Consider the following 20942-nt stretch of genomic DNA (forward strand, 5'->3'; position numbering starts at 1 on the left):
ACCCGCTTTGAATTTATTTTTATTTTTTTTTATATTTTCCAAATGATTTTTAACAGATCAAGGAAATTTTCACAGTATGTCTCATAATATTTTTTTCTTCTGGAGAAAGACTTATTTGTTTTATTTTCGCTAGAATAACAACAGTTTTTAATAATAAAAAAAATATTTCAAGGTCAAAATTATAAGCCCCTTTAAGTTTTTTTTTTTTTTTTTTTCCAATAGTCTACAGAACAAACCAACGCTATACAATGACTTGCCTAATTACCCTAACGTGCCTAGTTAACCTAATTAACCTAGTTAAGCCTGTAAATGTCACTTTAAGCTGTATAGAAGTGTCTTGAAAAATATCTAGTAAAATATTATGTACTGTCGTCATGGCAAAGATAAAATAAATTAGTTATTAAAAATGAGTTTTTAAAACTATTGTTAAGAAATGTGTTCTCTCCTTTAAACTGAAATAAGGGAAAAAATAAACAAGGGGGCTAATAATTCTAGGGGGCTAATAATTCTGACTTCAACTGTGATTGTGTCTAAAATGTTACTCCCTTCATATTAGCTTGTTATAAGTTAAACAATTGTATAATATCACATTGCAAACAAATCACATGCTGATATTTGGAATAATGGCATTCTTTTTTTTTTTGTAAAATTAATTATCTATATCATGTCAAAATAGGGATAAAAAAAATATATTTTTTGTCCTTATTGCTTAATTAATTACTTAAGCAATTATATATACAAGGGCTTTCTTCATTTTACTAGGCTTTGCCATACAGTGAATATTTTGCGTTTCTAATTGTGTTTCATTGCACAATTTTCATTGTTTATGCAGAGTTAGTTACAGTATATAATTGGAACTGACAGCTCTCACATAGCTATTAACAGTTATGCTCAATATAAATTAATGCTGCAAACCGCTACTATTTTAACACTAGATATGAGGAAAAACTGCATGGCATTTATTAATGATGCAAATGTTTCCTCAATCTGAAGCACCTGCAGCTACAATACAGTAGCTACAATACAGTACGCGAGGCTAGCTACAATACAGTATAGATTTTCACTGTTCTTCAATATTTATGCAAACTTATAATCTTGACCTCTTTATAGTCACTATAGACCTCAGTCTTCCACTTTTGAAAAGCCTAAAGGATTTAGTTAGGCACAAGTCTTGAAAACATATGTTAGCATGCTAAATTCAAGCATTTAACATCATTTTGTGTTTAAATAATAAACACAGTTAAAACAGTTATCAAGGAATGTTTTGCTGGTACACAAGAGACATTTCGATTGTTCACATCCTCCTGCCTTCCGGTGTGAAATCAGTTTTTTTAGATATATTATTGCGAGTAAGCAATTGCAAGACTTTTATTTGTTCTACACACAGCCTGGTTCTCAGTGTGAGCATGCCTGTGGCATTGATCAAAGAGCAGCGCTAGTGAAGCAAGGTCATCCGCACTGTTGTGTATGAGATATCCTGTCATTCCCCGAAGCACATGATGACTTTTTTCTCCTCTCTGCATAGTCCAAGACAGAGGAATGATGGAACGCAGTGGAAACCAGCTCTACCATTGACCATATAGAGCAGGCCAATGAATGTGGGAGAGGAATTTAGATCACACACACACACACACGCGCACGCACACGCGCACGCACACGCACACGCACACGCACACGCACACACACACACACACACACACATACAAACACACACACACACACACACACACACACACACACACACACAGTTTCAGCTCTGTTAATACTCTTGTGAACAGGAAGTCTGTGAAAGGGCGTCTCGTGACAGGCATGAGTAGAGGCTTAATGTATGTGTCAGTGTTAAAAGAATAACCATGTTAGAGATTACATTCAAACAGTTGTAGAGCTGAGCAAAAAAATATTATTCTTTTTTCTTTTAAATGGGTGGTCTAGAGTGTATTTTAAGGCTTGGTTGTTTTTAAACGATGCAAAGTAATGTGTGGTCATGCTTCACTTGTAGAAACATTTACTTTTTTTCATATATCTTACTTTGATTATATACAGCTACTCCGCTAATAGGAAAACTACTGTCATATTTCCTAGTTCCTCTGAAAGGCCCACACTCAAGAGGCTCTGATTGGTGAGCTAACATTACGTGCTAAAGTTTGCGGATTGGCTCCACATCACCAGGCCATGCCCCTACAAGCATGCAATTTTGCGCTGTGTAAACAGCCATATCAGTTTGTCTGAATCAGACAGAAAATGAAGAGCACACAGCTGAACCTCACGTCTGCTTATATGTCTTTCACATATATTCGGGCTATAAGCGTGTGTGTGTAATATAAAACGTTTTCATATCTTTTGCGAATTTGGTATTTGTGATGTAGAACACACAGAAAGCAGTCACATAGAGAGACACTGCAGCACTGGTAAAAATTGTGGGTGTTTACAGGGGTTTGATGGATAAATATGAATTTGTATCTAAATTGTTAGCGGTGCCAAACAGCATTTCCCAATGTTTCATCCATGTTTACGTCCATGCTACAACATCCCCTTTAATGCTACAAACTGTGCCTGTAGTTGATCAATTTTAACAAATAAAAACACAGGTTGTGACTCACAATCCACAGCTTCATTGGTTGGAGGAGCTTCAACCAATTCCAGCAATGAACTGGGAGAGATTCTGGAAGCTGTCTTTTGTCAAATGCTAGCTATATATTTTTTATAAATCTTCTAGAACATAATTAAAATCAAATTGCACAAAAATTGTGTTTGCACTATGCCTTGGTCACTATTAACAGAATAAAGTAGGAGCACACAGTTATGCTTTGTTGAAAAAGGGTGCTTTCACACTAGCACTTTTGATCCGCACCCCGGTTTGTTTGACGGAATACGGTACATTTAGCTAGTCTGAACGTGTCTTCTGAACTTGGGTGCGCACCCACAAACAGTACCCACGTCCCCCTGAAAGCGGTGGTCTGGGGTACGTTTAACTTTTGATATGAATGCAATCATGGAAGTGAACTGCCAACAATACAACAAACTATGGGTTTTTTATAACGTTCATAACGTTGGTTTTATAATGTTCACGCGTGTGTGTGTGTGACAAAATAATGTCTGCAATAAAGTGTTTTTGCGGCAGATAAATGCAAGTCGTTTTTTGTATGTTCAAAACCCACAGATTCAGTAATAGCAAAGTGACTGCAATGTGTGGACATCTCTCCATTTTGGCGCTTTGCTTTCATGTCCGTCACCTAGCAACAGCTGTACACAACACTGCAGTTTGATGATGTACGTAAGCGTACCGGGGTTCAGAAGGAAAAAAGACACAAAAACACAAACCAACCAAAAAAGGTGGCAAGGGGGGACAATTGAACTAAGGTACGGTCCAAGCAATTGAACCAAGTGTGAAAGTACCCTCATCTAAATGTTACGTTTCAAAACCGCCCAAATTTTGTCAACCCACCATTGCCAACCCGCACAATTAAATTCAAAACCACCCAATCTAGCAACACTGGCCATTGACTGTTCGCGTGTTTGTGTGTGAACACCCGCACTTCTTGCATGAAAACCGCTTCAGTGTTCTCAATTATTGTAATGTGTATTATATTGTCAATAACTTAAACGGCGTTGTAATGGGAACACAGTAAATCAATTCATCACTTGTTACTGAAAAAAGTATCGCTGTTAGTAACGTTGTTTATTAATAGCGTTGTTATTCTTATTACTGGTGTACAGTATGTATGTGTGTGTGTGATGACTTCTGTGGAGCTAAAAAGAGAGATGGGTTCTGTTTCAATACACCTATTGTATAGTATGCACCTGATCACTTTTATAAACATCAGTATTTAATGTTAACTGAATCAATTTGAAAATTTAATCATGAATCAAATCGAATCGAGAGGCTATGAATTAGAATCGAATTCTGAATCAATGCCCAGCCCAATATGGTAAGCCGCTTGACTGTTTTGTGGATTACAGTTTATTAGTTTGACAACTACATGCTGTCTCTGTCAGGTGAGTCTGTTTTAGGCCTCTGCTGTTTTCACAGTGCATTGCAAAACCGCTGCTTCTGCTGCCATGCTTATTTTTACAGTTCAAAAGAAAAAGGTCTCGTCTGGTCTGGCCTGTATGTCTGTCTGTGTGTGTGTCTGTACTGTATGGTTAGATAAAGCAAACTGCAGAAGTTTGCAGCTACACGCTGTGGTTTTACTACAGCTATGTTCAACTTTAAGTTTGGCAGGAAGTGTAGACTTACAAAAAGAAAATTCAGCCTTGCAGCTGTGTATACCGTAAAGCAAGAGCAGTGAGAAATGAGTTGTGATTGTCCTCTCTAAAAACACCACAATCATTAACGTTAAACGATTACACCCGGTGTAGTCTTCTGCTGCTGTAGCCCATCTGCCTCAAGGTTGGATGTGTTGTGCGTTCAGAGATGCTCTTCTGCATACCTCGTTTGTAACGAGTGATTATTTAAGTTACAAAGCTTGAACTAGTCTGGCCATTCTCCTCTGTCCTTTGGCATCAACAAGGCATTTGCGCCTACAGAACTGTCGCTCACTGGATATTTTCTCTTTTTCGGATCATTCTCTGTGAATCCTAGAGATGGTTGTGTGTGAAAATCCCTGTAGATCAGCAGTTTCTGAAATGCTCAGACCAACCTGTCTGTCACCAACAACTATGCCACGCTCAAAGTCACTTAAATCACCTTTTTCTGATGCACGGTTTGAACTGCAGCAGATCAGCTTGACCATTTGCGTTAACAAACAGTTGGACAGGTGTATCCCACAAGGCTTCTTTTAATATATCAAATTGTTGTTGTGTTTTGATCTTAATTATATAATTTTATTAGTTTTTACATTTTAATGTAAAGCAAGATATTCATTTAAGTAATCAAGGTTATTTAAGATGCTTTACATAGAAATGAATCAAATTATTCATTAAAATAATCAATAAAAGCAGAAAATAAACAAGTAATCACAACAGAGAAAGAAGGTAGGGGTAATATAAGTAAAATGATTTAAAAAATCGGTTCAAAAGAAATAAAAAGAGAATACATTAAATACTTTTCGATCATTTGGTGGCAGCACAGTAAATGCACAGATGTGTTTTATAGACAACTAAAGATTTTTGTTTATTGTTATATTAAGTAAACAAGTTAACTTGTGAAGTGTTACCAAAACCTCCCCAAAATTCAAACAATCTGGTTTTGGGTGACCGTTTTCAGCAACCATGACCAATTCCTGGTGTGCTTTTTCTTTTGTGTGATCCTGTCCGTTCTTCAGGCTCAAGTTTCAGTGTTTGACACAGTATGTGATCTCCAGCTGTACTTTGGTCCCCGGGGGCCCTGTTTTAATGCATCGCCATGGCAGCAACACCATAAGGCATACAGGTGGACCATCACACATATGCTACACTGTCCTTTATCAGCTAGTGATGACAGATTTGATTCTACTTTGTTGTTGTACAGTAACTTGTTTACCACTTTTAAACTAAATCCAAGTGTAGTCAGAATGAGTTAAATAATTTGGGAAGATCCACCAACAGCCTTAAAAATAGTGTCTTTGTTGAAATGGACACGCTGTTAACAATTTCCTATATTATATACAGCAGTTTGCCAGTGACTTACTGTAAATTAATTACAGCAAATATACTGTATTTACATAAACAGTACCATTTGTCTTGCTTGGTATGTATTTACAGAATTGTATGTATATCTTTACTCCAAAATATACGGTAATTTTCACAATGTGACTTTAAAATACAGTAACACTGCATAATTCAGTTCATATTACAGTTAAATACTGTCTAATATGCAAAAAAAAAAAAAAAAAAAAAGTTAACAGCGCAGTTTAACTTGGACAGTATAAACAATAGTTGCTATTGACCACTGATGTATTCAGATGTTTTTTAGAGTTCATCAGCTCCATGTTGATGACTGGCACGGGCTGATCCCATTCACAAAGTAGTACTTTGTGAGATGAATTAGAGATGACCCGTCGTTCAGTAGGCTGGTCTGTCTGCAAGCACAGCGGATGGAGGAAAACACACTAACAAACAGTATTGTATTAGTATTATAAGTACTTTTATACCTCTAAGTCCTAAACATAAAACATTTTCAATGTAAAATGCATTTATAAAAAGTACAGCTGAAATAGTTTGAGCTCCTTTTGTTTCTGTTAATACAGGAAATATGGGTTACGCCACAACATTGCATTGGATTGGAGAATAATATTTATATATAAACACAAGCTGTGCATTATTTCTGCATTTTGTGTTTCATTTAAATTGGTAAGAAAAGTATGTGTCGGAATTTGGCTGTTGTAGTCATGAGTGTTAGAACAAACAAATCAGGGTCACACTTTATTAAGTTACATTGTATCTACATGCCAACTGATTCTCATTAGATTATAAGTACAGTAAGACTTAGGTTGGGGTTAGTGTTAGTGTAAGCTGACATGTACTTGCAAAGTTTCTTATAGTCAGTAAAATGTCAGTTGAAGGAGCGGTATCAACAGATATTAAGCAGACAGTCTACTAATACTCAAATAGACCATCAAAAAAATGTGTTAAATCAGAAACCACATCTTCTGTGTTTCATTTCTGTTTTTACAATGGAAAAAGGAATGGGAGCAGAAATACAGATTAACCGAGCTTAACTGTAATGTGGATATTCGACGGTGGTTTAAATAACCAGTTACCACACCACAAACGAACTGTGACAAGTTTGGATACCCCTCTCTCACACACACACACACACATACAGTACATAGTTGTTTTAGTGATATACAATATGAGGACTCTTCATTGACATAATTAGTCTTTTATTATTTTTAATGTTTTATATTCAGAATAGGCTCATTCTGAAAACGTAGCCCTATTTACATTTCTGGAGATCGCAAATTATGTAGCCAGAAGTATGTGTGGCTACATTTTTTCTTTAAACAAACGCTATGGGGTGCTATAACGTCTTTCCTTTTCAAGCTTACCAGCTGAATTCTTACCTCCGTGTGGGCGGCTTTTCCATTGTTACCAGTTTGTCCAGTGTCTCTTCACGTACGTCAGAGGATTTGAGACGCAGAGAGGAGTTGACCGTGATAATGGGGTTTAAATCTAATAAGAACAGTTCCAGATTGGAGGTAAGACAAAACAAAAGCCAAAAAATAAAACAAACAAGTAAATAACTAACAGGTTAAATCCGAAAACGCAATAAAAATCGGACTGCCGCTAGGGCTTTTCTTTTTCTGGATTGCTTTTCGGTTGGGTTTAGGGAAGGCGGTGGGCTCTGGTCAATCGGGGCTTTTTAAAACAATACCGTTTGGGTTTAGGCAAGGGGTGGGGTTTTCGGTCGGTCAGTGAATCAGTCAGTCAGTCGACAGCGGCCTCTGGTGGATTTACTTGAGAGGAGCAGGTGCGAATGGCACTCGCGAGAGAAATTGGAGATCTCATAAAGCGTACAAAGTGGCCTCTGGCGGTTTCGCCAAAACAAAAACTGCACAAAAATGTAGCTCCTAGGATGTGTTCAGCACTCTCCAATATATATATATAATGGTACATAATCTAAATGAGCTGTGGTTGTTTATTTTTATTATATTACCCTGACCCTACCCCTAAACCCAACCCTCACCATACATTTGTATTGTGATAAGACACTAACAAGTAGGATTTTGAACATCATGAACAGTTTTGAATTATGAGGACAGTGGCCATCCGTCATCCGTCATTATTCTAATTACTCGTAAACCACCAAAACTAGTGCACACACACATGTCCTCATTTAAATATAACCCTGTTTAAAACCTGAATTTTACACAAAAAAATTAGCATCTATTTTATCAAGGAGATTTTGCTTGGTTTCTTGTTTTGTGCTTTATTTGATTTGAGATTTATGCCTCACTCAAACAAACATTTTAAGTTTTTAAACCACTAGTTGCACCAAATCAGCACAATCCATCATAAGCCAGTCTGAATCTTCTGGTCTTTCTAGCAGTTCGGTTGCTGTGTGCTCTTTTCATCATAAATAACTTGATAAGGCGGTCGTGGCAGAGTGAATGGAATTTTGTTTTTTGAGTTTTTTTCTTGGAAAGAATGTTTCTGGAACACACACACACACACACACACTCACACTCACACACAGACTTTTACAGAATCCACTATGTGATGCACTGCTCAAGGTCAGCTCTTATTTGCTATTGAGGTCTCTGTCCTTTCAATCTGTCTGGTTATCTCTTGGCTTCCCTTCAAAAGTGTGTGTGTGAGTGTGTACATTTTCTTTTTAGCTTTGAGCAGCACTTTCTCTTACCTGCATTTCCCATACTACCAGCATTTTTTTAAGCTTAAAGTGGCTGTATGTATTCTGTTTTTTAGTTCCTGATTTTGTTTTGGATGATTTCTACAGTAGTTTCACATTCATCTAAGACCAAAAACCAATCTAAAGGGGTCATAAACTGAGAAATCAAAATCCCCTTAATCGTTTAACCCATAAGAGGCCTTTGCACCGTAAAGCATCCTGTAAATGTCAGATCTCAGGACATTCTTTTTAGTGTGTAAGCAGCTTGTATTGAAGAAAATCTGCCAGAATGACAGGTATTTATTACATAATGCTGTGTTTAAACTCCGCCTTCTACATCACAGCCTGTATAGTTCCACCTACTGATTCACTACGGATATGCACATATGCAATAACAAGAGAGGCAAACACAGATCTTTACAGAAAAACATTCTTTGCATTACCTTCCTTCTTATCAGCAAAACACGTCAATAAAATGTTGCTCAGTTAATTATCCCACTAATTATTTTTCAAACAATATTGGATTTTCAGAAACAAATTGAACACAATTATATGTTGACTAAACTGGATCCTACAGTAGGCTGTTCTTTCTAACTTCCTAAGTATTTTTAAATATGCAAATCTGCGAGCCAAACATAACAGCAACCAAGCTCAGTCTGAAAATGTACCCCCATATACATTTCTGGAGAGCACCAAATACTTCCCAGAAGTTACGTTTCTTTGCAGTTTTTGTTTTTGCGAATCCACCAGAGGCCACTGTGTATGCTTTTTTAGACACAATAATATTTGGACACAATAATATTTGCTATGTATTGAAATATATAAACATTTAAACATTGTGAACCTTTTACATGAACAAATAGATAAATTACTCATTAAAATTCAAACGAGTGTGATAGATGTACTTGTATTTTGTTTCTATTTTGTCTCTATCTACTTATACCTACAGTTCGTGTTCCAGATTAGCTTGTAGCAACACAGTACATGCATTTAAAAAAAGCTTCCAAGAAGTCAGACGTCTGATTGCACTCTGTTTTAGGCCTATTTTCCTGCAGACATCTAGCGTGAGAGTTGATTAGCATATTGTCTAATTCAAAAACGTCTTCATTTCATCATGGAATGTTTTAGCAGCATATTGCAAATTTCGCAAAACATTTTAATGACTTGTCTTTAAAACATACAGTGACAGCTAAGTGTGTGATATCAGGAAGATCTTGTGGTTTGTTGTTGGAGCTCTTGTGCATATGAGTGGTCTGTTGAGTGGCAGTTAAATGCATGATTTTCATGGTTGAACATCTCTGGTTATTATCTCTGAAGTGTGCACACATTTTCACTGCTACCTTCTCGTTTCACGCCTAGATGCTTTGCTCTCTCTTTCTCTCTCTCTGTCAGTTAATCTCTTTTCACACACTCGCAAAATCTACAAAGAGAAAGCTAATACTTTAACCTTATTTCATTTCCTGCCTGTTAACTATTAAATGTAATATTTCTCACCATTAATGGGAAAAGAAAGTCGCATTGTGCTGTAAGAGGTACTCTTCCTGGTTTGGCTTTTATGATAAATTCTGCTGTGTTCTTCCATTTTATTGTTTAAAACACATCTTTTATGTTTTCATCTAGCTAAAAAAATATTGCAAATGTGTTTTGTTGAAGATTATAAAGTAGTTGTTGTGTTTCGTTAATGTGCTGAACTGATTTAAATGTTTGTTTTGACATTATTTATATATATATATTTATATATATATATATATATATATATATATATATATATATATATATATATATATATATATATATATATATATATATATATATATATATATATAAAACAGTAAAAATCACTAAAAGATATAAGTAGGTTTAACTTAAAACATTTTTAAAAGGTACTTTGACTAAATGAAAAAAAGGTTTGCAACTCCAACTCAGGCTCATTATGAATAAACACTCCGGTATAAACTTCTGGAGAGCGTGAAATATATCCCAGGAGGTACGTTTTTTATTTATTTATTTATTTATTTATTTATTTATTTATTTTTGCAGTTTTTGTTTTTGCAAATCCACCAGAAGCCAATGTGAATGCTTTTTCAGATCTCAAGTTTCTCTCGTGAATGCCATTTGCGCCTGCTGTTCTCACGTAAATCCACCAGAGGCCGACCGACTGACCAACCGACTGACCTACTGACCTACAAACCAACATAATGACTGATTACCCCCCCCCCCTTCCCTAAACCCAATAGACAGTGTTTTCAAAAGCAATCCAAAAAAGAAAAGCTGTAGCTGCTTGATATTTACCATGTTTTCAGATCTTACCGCGTTCTCCCCATTATTTACTTGTTTATTTTATTTTTTGCTGTTTGTTTTTGTCTTATCTGCTTTCTGGAGCCTAACCCCATCGTTGCGGTCAACCTCTCTCTGCAAATTAAGTCCGTCAATGTACACTGCGAGCTACTGGGCTGAGCAACTGAGCAAACCGGTAAAAGCAGAAAAATCGTTTACATGTATATCTGGCTACATAATTCACGCTCTCCAGAAATGTATACAGGGATATGTTTCCACAATGAGCCTGTGTTGGGCAACCCTTAAACCGATTGTATTAAGCAAAACTCAAACCAAATGAGTTATGACGCTGAATTACTTCAGTTTTTTGTGTTAACTCTAATGCTAGGAGCAATACCAAATCATTTGAGTAGCTATATAGTTGTTTGGAGTTCATTCGTTTTATTAACTGAACTCAAAATTAATAAGTGTTTAACTATATTAACATATATATAAATATATATGACACTATACATTTACAGTACTCAAACCATTTGGTTTTAAAACTTAAATGATTTTCCACAATTGTTATCCACAAACAGTTTGCGTTAACTTATGTGTTAACTTATGAGTTTTACAGTGTAAACACAGCAATTTTGTTACATAGATGTTTAAATTCAAATATAAAAATTTGTTTCAGAACATTTATTAGTTTTTTTTCGGCTCAGTCCTTTTTATTAATCCAGGTCATTAACTACCTGTGTCACTGCGTCACCTATCGTAAACATATGTATTTTATATCTAAATTTACAGTTAATAAACATTTTCTCAAATAGCCAATATGCATGTGTGTATTTATATTTACATAACAAATCTTGATTAAGAGAGAAATTTCCATTAATCGCGATTAATTTTTTTCCCAGCACAAAAAAGCATGATTTGTATGCCTTTCTAAAAATGTTGGTAAATGTTTAAAAATAATTAAAATTTGTCCTAAAAAATATTGATTATCTTTGCTGACGGGTGACACGGTGGTTCAGTGGTTAGCACTGTCGCCTAACAGCATGAAGGTTTATGGTTTATGTACTGGCTGGGTCAGTTGGCATTTCTGTGTAGAGTTTGAACAGGTGAACTGAATAAACTAAATTGTCCAGACTGTATGTGTGTGAATGAGTGTGTATGAATGTTTCCCAGTGCTGGGTTGCAGCTGGAAGGGCATCCGCTGTGTAAAACATGCTGGATAAGTTGGCGGTTCATTCCGCTGTGGCAACCCCCGATGAATAAAGGGACTAAGCCGAAGGAAAATGAATGAACGATTGAATGATCTTTGCTGACAGGAATTACAATTTTTGTTTTGCAAGTAATGTTAATCTTAGACCATGTTTAATGTTATGAATACATCAAATTACTTTTGTTGAAAGAACATGTGTTTTTTGAAAGAGTCATAACTGCTTGTTCAGGTAATATATTACAAGAGAAACAAATCACATACATTAAACCATTTTATATCATTTAGATATGTGCTGACACGAGTCGAATTTAAAATATTAAGGATGTGATCTTTAAAAATAAAGCTGAGGTTTATGGGGTTGTTTTTAAATATTGTCCACCTACAGACTGACGGTTAGATCTGCAAAAATGAAGCATCCATCAAGCTGATTGACTGTTTTTTTCCTGTACATAAATAAGCATGTCACAGTGAGTGAGAGAGAGTGAACCACACAGAACGAAGTAGCAACGAGAGCAGAGAAAGATAACATGCAGGAAATTGAGAAAGGATGACAGCTCTGTATGAGCCAAGAGATGCTGGAGATCTTCCTCAGCAAGTCCTCTTAACCTTTTCACAGGCCCAAACGTCAGCAACTCACACTTCCTATGAACCGAATTAAAGATAGGTTATTGTGCACTTTCAGTTGCTTTAGCATATTGCTGACCATATATTGCATTCGTCCTATAGGAGCTCTACAAACAGGAAGTGTTTACTTTGCTTATGTTTTGCCCAATGCAGATACTGTGCATTCTGTGTTCCCTTTATTTTCACATCTTTCACAATTACTAACATTGTTGTGCATCACAGGTTATGAAGTATAGAAAAACTGAGGCATTAGTAGTCTTCAGATTTGAACGTAGTATGTTAAAAATGATAAGCTAATCATGCAAGGGTTTGTTCTTTGTAAAATAAAGAATTTCAAGGCAGAGAAAAACTGGATTACTATTGCAAAATTAAGCACAATAATATTCAGGTTATTGTAGAGGTCATAAAGTTTTTATTTTTTCATTTACAATGTTTAGCTAATAATTAAAATGTTTATAGTTGTTGTCTAGTGGCGGTGAGAAATTTTATTTAATTTATTAAATTTTTATTTTTTTTTGTTTATTTTAAGGTTTTATAATATTTATTTTATTGATTTATTTATTTATTTATTTATTATTTTTAAAATTCTTTAATTTGTTTATTTATTATTTTCTATTTGTTTTTTTACTTTATTATCATTTAATTAATTAATTTTTTATTTTATTTGATTTATTTTCATTTTATTTTCATATGGTTATTTTTTATTTTATTTTGTATTATTTAAAAAATTTAAATCCCAGCTTTTGGTATTTATTATTACTGGTATTAGTAATAGTCATCGTAGTAGGAGAAGTTGATGTAATTAAAATAATAATAATAATAATAATAATAATAATAATAATAATAATAATTACAGTAAATTAAAATTAAAATAATGTAATATATAATACTAAATAACAACATAAGCAATAGTATAATAATAATAATTTATAATAATAATAATAATAATACATGTTTTGAATATTTTATGAATTTTTTATTTATTTTAGGATATTTTATAGTATAGATTGTTGGTCTCAAAGTGAATCGAACAAAACTTCCTTTCAAGATCAACATTTTTGTGTACTGTATTAAATTATATAAAATAACAATTAACCACCAGTTCAGTTTTCACAAACCTAACAGAGAGAGAGAGAGAGAGAGAGAGAGAGAGAGAGAGAGAGAGAGAGAGAGACTAGAGAGAGAGAGAGAGAGAAAGTGTAGAACAGACAGAGCTGTGACTTCTGCTAACAGACGGACAAACAGATGGAGAAGTGTGTGGGTGCGTGTGTGTGTGCGTGTGTGTGTCGGGTAAAGGGTGACTGAGTGATTGTACGGCCCATCCAGGAAGTGAACGGCCTACTGTACATTTCTGTCCTTTACAAACACACGACGCCAATGATAACAGGGCTCCCCCTAGTGTTTCTATGCATTCAATGCCCTCTTGTTCTATTTTTAGGAGATAAAGAAAGAATCGAAAAAGGAGGTGAAAAAAGAGTCCAGTTTGGCCGGCTCCAAATCAGACCTGTCCAATGGCAGCGCCAGCCCCAGATCGGAACCAAGCCTCAGACCCGCCAAGAAAGGTAGAGTATCTGTTCTATTCCTGATGCCAAAAGCTTATTCAGCACAATAAACCACGCAGCCTCATGGGATGCCGTTTAAAGTTTCCGTGGATCAGAGATGCAGTTAAAAAGAGATCTGCCTCAGGTTTGCTTCTGCTAGACGAGGAGAAAGGCAGATAATTCATAAAATACTCTTACAAAGACTCTTAATCCTGCTTCTAATTTGCTAAGTCACTCCTACGAGTTCAGAATCTGTCTATCAGAGCATTTGTGATGAGATGTATATGTGTGTGTGTGTACTTGTTTATATGTCCAAAAGCATCTGTAATTTGTTGGAAGGAATGAGAAACTGCTACTTGGATGTGCACAAATGACTAATTGTTTTGAGAAATGCATTTACTGTAGTGCAAATGTAAACAGTGTTGTGAGAAATGCACCAAAGCGACTGAGAAAAACTGTAAAAACTACAGTAAAGTTAGACATAACTGCGTTTAGTGAGGTATCTGAGTACAAGACACTGAATATGTATGCTTCACATTTTTACTACATTTGCTCTTTGCCATTCTAATTTATTCACAGCATTGTGCAAAAGAATAAATCACCCTTATTTACAACAAACATAAACTTCCTTTGGGTAGAGTTGTCCACAACTGTACACAATAATGCAGTATTGGAACTGAACCTACAACATACACAGGTCTGTAAATCATTCATGCACATCCAGATATGTTCCTCCCTGTTTGGCCACATAGTTTCATCCACATCACAGCAATATCATCCTCTTGCAATGCAGCAAGAAAAAAAGTATCTCCTCGAGTGGCGAATCCACTCTTTGCAGGACTCTGCTGTGATGTCATCACATAATGCATCTATGGCCACTAGCAGGACCATTTGACTATGTGGATGCCGGTCATATACCTTCCACCTCCAGGAAGAGAAAAAAAATTCTATTGGATTTAGGAATGGTCAGTAGGGAGGTAGATATTCCACCAGCATCCTATCAAGTGTTGCAAACCACCGTCTAACAACATCTGAGTGAAAAAAAAAAAGATAGAATGTTTTTTTTTAAATAAAATTAGCTTGACAGATTTTGACAACTAGTTCAACATTTTTGTATGTAATGACTCAAGTAATTAAATGAGGACTATTAGTTTTATATGGAATGACTATTCAGCATTCACAAGTTTAGTTAATTTTGACTGGCATGACGAGCAAATGATAATGTTATAAGCAGCAGAGAGTTGTATGAAAACAATTAATGCATGTCAAAAAGCATTTGCAATTTGTTGGAAGGAATGAGAAACTGCTACTAGGATGTGCACAAATGACTAACTGTTTTGAGAAATGGATTAACTGTTGTGCAAATGTAAATAGTGTTGTGAGAATTGCACCAAAGTAACAAACTGTAATGCAGAATGAGTTGACATGAACTAAGGTTATTTAAATTATATGAATACAAATACCAAAATACTGTGCTTAAGTAGATTTTTCTGGTATCAGTGATTTACTTCACAATTAATTTTTCTGACAACTTTGTACTTTTACTTATTACATCTTTACACAAACATCTGTACTTTCTACTCTACTTTCTACGTACATTTTTAAAGCAGGCTCCATACTTTTGCTTAAATGTTTTTGGTGGCGTGATCTACAGTATATGATTTTTTTGTTATTACATAATTTGCAAGCCTTTTGATTCATTCATTATTTGCCATCTTTTAAACTCCCCTTGGGCAGTATGCTCAGGCATTCTGTCTAAATGTGGAAATATCAAATTTTCAAAAACTGTTTGCCAAGTTTACGATTACATTACATATTTGGAATCATCACTAAAATTACAACAACCATCTTATAGGTTTAGTTTCTAAACATTCGAATCAAACTAAATCTGCCTATTTTTAGGTTACTCAAGCTAATGCGCATGCGCTCTCGAAAGAGATCATGACACCAACTTCATTTATAGCCGTTCTACACGTTATCATCCTCTACATAATAACCGTCAGATCGGCTGCTCTTCTGAAGTAATCCATTACTTGGTCTTGATGGCGAATCTCCTTCAGAAATGACAGCGACTCTGTTTACAAGTTTGTGTGGGTGTTTGAGTAGTTGCTGTCATGTGATGTGCAGCACGGACTGTACCTCACTTTCATTTCATACAGATTACTAAACAAAAAAACTTTTGTTTTCAAGTGTAGTTGGTTAATTTAAAAGTTGAGATTTCAAGCTTTATTTTGAGATATTTCTCATGTCTGTGAAGCAAGTATTCGCTGAGATTCCAGTGTGCTTGTTGACCACCAAAAAAACATAAATCATAAAGGCACATGTCTGGTCTGAGCTTCTCCCCCAGGGAAACGTCAGTCTATAACAAACAATGATTGGCTCCTGCACTAGTAGGCATGGCTTCATTTGCCATGTTGATTGTTACACTTTTCCCCATTCAAACTATATGTGTGACATGTCTTGTGTATTCTACAGTCTTTGCTATTGTGGATGAGACAGGCGGAGTCAGTGATTTAAACATGATTGATGCCCTTATTACACTGAGTTGCTTTTTGGTCGATCAGATCAAAAGTAAACAAGAAAGAAATGTGCATTTTTAATTAGATGCTTGACGTAATCTCAACTGAAACATGAAGACAGGGAAGAACATATAGTAACTCGTCCCCATGAAATAAAAACACCTAGTTGTGTTTTGTTTTTATCACAGCTCTTCTAGTGAGAGTGCAGCCTGTTTCACACCGCAAGTGCAAGCAGAGTATGGAGAGCAGAAGCAGCGCGCAGGCGTTTGCCTTTCACACCAACTGCGTCTGAAGCACGCAGCTCATCGGCAGCTTCTGCACAGATCAATCTATCTCTGTCTATTCTACCTAGTTACCTACCTATATATCAATAAATACACTTTTTTTTTTTTTTTTACTTTTTATCTGCACCAAAGCGTGCAGCAACTTCCTCCTATGCTGTTTCCTTAACCTGCAAGTCTTTATTTTACAAATGATATAGATCAGTGGTCCCGGTCCGTGGATCAATCAGTACCGGGCTGCACAAGAATTAATTATCTTTAAGTTGGCAGATAAAGTAGCTGCATTTAAAGCCAAACTGAGGCATATTGGACATGTTTCAAACTTTAGGGGGGATTTTGTGTGAGACTGAGCCTGCGCCCTCACTCACCAAGCTGGTGCACGATCATCAGTCTTCGCTGTTCGCAGTCTTCAAAGGAGTTTGAGCGCTACTTCCCAACCTCAAAGAACCCACAAACGGCTATGGAATGGATACGTGACCCATTTGTCAACAAACCAGCTGAATCCAGCATGTCCGTGCAAGAAGAAGACCAACTGCTGGAGATCGTAAATGAAGGCGGCCTTAAAACAGTGTTCCAGACAACAACTCTGCTGGTGTTCTGGATTAAAGTAATGGCAGAATACCCAGAGATCGCTAATACAGCACTGAAAACCCTGTTCCCATGTCGAGATGATTTGTGTGTTCTGGCGCTCACAGGGTTTTTCACAGGCACACGCAAAGCTTGAAGGTAAACAAACAACGGCTTATCATAAGCATCTTATCGATAATTATTTACACGGTTGGCATTAAGACGAACATATAAACGTTATCTGACTAATTTCTATCAGCTAAATGTGTCTGGAAAACTATTCAAAGGCTTTTATTCTCATAAACCGCACGGCCGTGAACGCGTCAGACTGTTCTGATTTGCCAAAGCAGACGTCTCACATCAGCATGTTCTAGACGTGCATGTGCTCGTTATCCCCCCCCCCCCCCCCCCCCCCCCATTGACACCCCCGCCCCCCGATATAGATCCTACAGTACTGTATGCTTCTCAAGCTCTATGAGGAGTGTCATTCATGTGTTTTCAGGTGCACACGGTCAGAAGAAAATCACCTCTGATATCATGTCATCTCGTTTTTGACTGTCAGGATGATGTAGGCCTATAGTTAAAATAATATTTATACAATACAGTTGTAATGATTTTTATACATGGTCAAACTACTGTGCAAATTAAGCAAAACTAATTTTGTTTTATTTTGGTTTTGTAGTTGTGGCCTAAATAATTACTTGTTGCCATTTTTAATCATTTAAGTTGATTTAAATAAATATATAAAAATCAGTGGATGTTATATATATATATAATGTTTTGGGTAAAATTGCTACTTTTTACTGTCATTCAATGTGAATTTGGTCATTGTCAATGCACTGTCACTTTAATTGAGCATGAGCAGTGCGGCAAAAGTAGACCCAGCTCCGTAATGCGCCACTGTTGCTTCAGCGATGCTCATGCTTCTGCGTGCAGTATGAAAGCTTTAATCTGTTAAAATGGACGCCGAAAAAAAACATGCTCTGCTCACGCTTGCAGTGTGAAGCAGGCTTGAGACCCTAACAAAATTAATCAAATTAGAAATGAAAGTTCTTTTGAGATCTACTTATGTGAAACTAATAAAAGTAAAAGTAAACAATGTTTGTTTGTGTGTTTTTTTTTTTCATTTTTGAGCATATAATTCATACTTTTACTAGAGTACAAAGTATAGTCAGTACTTTAACTTTTACCAGAGTTGTTTTAAACCTGAGTATCTGTACTTTTACTTGAGTCAAGGATGTGTACTTTTGACATCCCTGGTCTTTTGACATTCAAAATCTGGCACAGGTTTACTGTGAGGGTTGAGTTTAGGGGTAGAAGTGGGCATATAATAAACATTTTTACTGTAGTCAAATATAAAACGAATAAATGTTAACTGTGAAGTTCTTTTTAATAAAATAAGTCTAATTTTAATTTAGTGCAATATTAGCTAAATCTAACACTGCAATATTTTGTTTTTCTGTGCTACATATTGTTGTATGAATACAACCTAACCACATTTATAATTTTACATTGATTGGGATTTTGCATACAATATGATAAACAATCTACAAGTACAAATAAATACAATAAAGAAAAAGGAACAAATTAATTAAACACTGGTTAATTTTCTAAAGTGTTCAATTTTCGGTTTTCTGAGTAGTTTAACAGTATTCAGGTATACAGTAATTAAATAATCAAATGTAAAATAATACTGCGTAGTATTCATTCTATAAATAATTCAATAAAATGCATCATTAATAGTTACAATTGGTATAATTTCTTATGCCAGAAGGCTTATAAAATTCTCATACAGACCTCAACACATACAAATGATAAACTATAAACCAGAACCAACATTGCATATCCTGTAATGTGACTATTGCGAATGATCACATTGTGATGTCGATGCAGAAAAGACATATTGTACAACACTAATAGACAAACTTTAGACACTAAAACTTAGACATTTAAATTGGAAAAAAATTACCATTTACTTTTAATAAAAACTGCAATGGTTAATCATTAATAGAAAAATTACACTTTGCAGATTTAGTGATATTAAAATGCGTACATTTAAATATGAAGAGCAGCTATATGTTTGTATTTGTCTCATTGTTTTGTATTTAATTGTAAATAAATATCATAATGAAATCAGTAAACAATTTAAGTCAACCCAATTCAGCTGGAGACCATATTTATTGTTATTTATTACTGTTAGAAATGAAATGTGACGGCCAGTTTCTGAAACAAGCTTATTTGAGCCCTCAATTCATATCACCTGATTTTCAGACAACAGCGCTTGTGTTGGTTCATGCGACTTCAATTTGTTTTGCAGATAGAGTTGACTTCTAAAATATGCGTGCCTCATTGGTTTTCCCCATTGTATTGGGTATTGAAATCTGGCATTTTCTGTGTTTTTTGGCCTTTAAGACAATAATATCTGTAGGTCAAAGTTGGGCTGCCCAGTTTCTTCATTCTGTAGAGAACTGAAACTCGGATTCATTTGTTGTCAAAGGCTGATTCTGGAGCCTCAAATAGAGCTGTGTGTTTTAGTGAGAAGAGCTAATTGTTTAGCATGAAGTAAAGAGAAGAGAGACACCTAGTGCTGCAATGTGTAATTGCTGCTCTCTTCTCTTATACTATAAAGTATTAGTTACTACATTTTCTCAGTGGCTTTGGTGCATTTCTCACAACACTGTTTACATTTGCACAACAGTTAATGCATTTCTCAAAACAGTTAGTCATTTGAGCACATAATAGTAGCAGTTTCTCATTCCTTCCAACAAACTGAAAATGCTTTTGGACATGCATCAGTTGCTTTCATACAACTCTCTGCTGTTTTATAACATTATCATTTGCTTATGTCATGTCAGTCAAAATGAACTAATCTTATGAATGCTGAATAGTCATTCCATATAAAACTTGAGTCATTACATACAAAAATGATGAACTAGTTGTCAAAATCTGTCAATCTAATTTTAGTTAAAAAATTAAAAATCTTTTTTTTTCCTGAAAATGTCTTCTAAATTGAACAATTTTGTGGATGATTTACAGAACTGTGTATGTTGTAGGTTCAGTTTCAATACTGCATTATTGTTGATAGTTGTGCACACCTCTACCCAAAGGAAGTTTATGTTTGTTGTAAATAATGGTGTATTTATTATTTTACACAATGCTGTGAAAAAATTAGAATTGCAAAGAGCAAATGCCGTAAAAATGTGAAGCATACATATTCAGTGTCTTGTACTCAGATACCTCACTAAATGCAGTGATGTCTAACTTTACTGTAGTTTTCAAATGGCTTTGTGAATAGTATATAGCCTTTATATACTTAGTATATAGCATTTTCAGGAAGTGTCACCAAAATCTGACTTTATTGCATTGAAAAAAATGTACAGAGTAAACTGTCCTAATGAAAACATGACAAAGCCATTTGGCTATCTTGTTCACAAACAATGGTGTCAGGACTTTTCATCTTGATGACACGGATGCATTAATTGACATCAATACTTGTTTTTGAGGAATGAGCTATTCATTTTGAGCATGCGACGCACTTTTGCAGGTTATCAACTGGGTTTTGCAGTTTGTACTAAATGTTTTGAGAAATGCATTAACTGTTGTGCAAATGTAAATAGTGTTGTGAGTATTGCACCAAAGCGACTGAGAAAAACT

General features: G+C 35.3%; 1 protein-coding gene across 11 annotated transcripts in view; it reads left to right on the forward strand.

Annotated features, from left to right (window-relative positions):
• sh3kbp1 (SH3-domain kinase binding protein 1) overlaps positions 1–20942 on the forward strand; it is a 116114-nt gene that overhangs the window by 61480 nt on the left and 33692 nt on the right. For all 11 annotated transcript variants that reach the window (XM_073940800.1, XM_073940803.1, XM_073940806.1 and 8 more), the window contains one exon: positions 13819–13942. In XM_073940800.1, the coding sequence (XP_073796901.1) occupies positions 13819–13942 (124 nt within the window). The remainder of the gene's footprint in view (positions 1–13818; positions 13943–20942) is intronic.

This window comes from Danio rerio, chromosome 24, assembly GCF_049306965.1.
Source record: "Danio rerio strain Tuebingen ecotype United States chromosome 24, GRCz12tu, whole genome shotgun sequence".
NCBI lineage: Eukaryota > Metazoa > Chordata > Actinopteri > Cypriniformes > Danionidae > Danio > Danio rerio.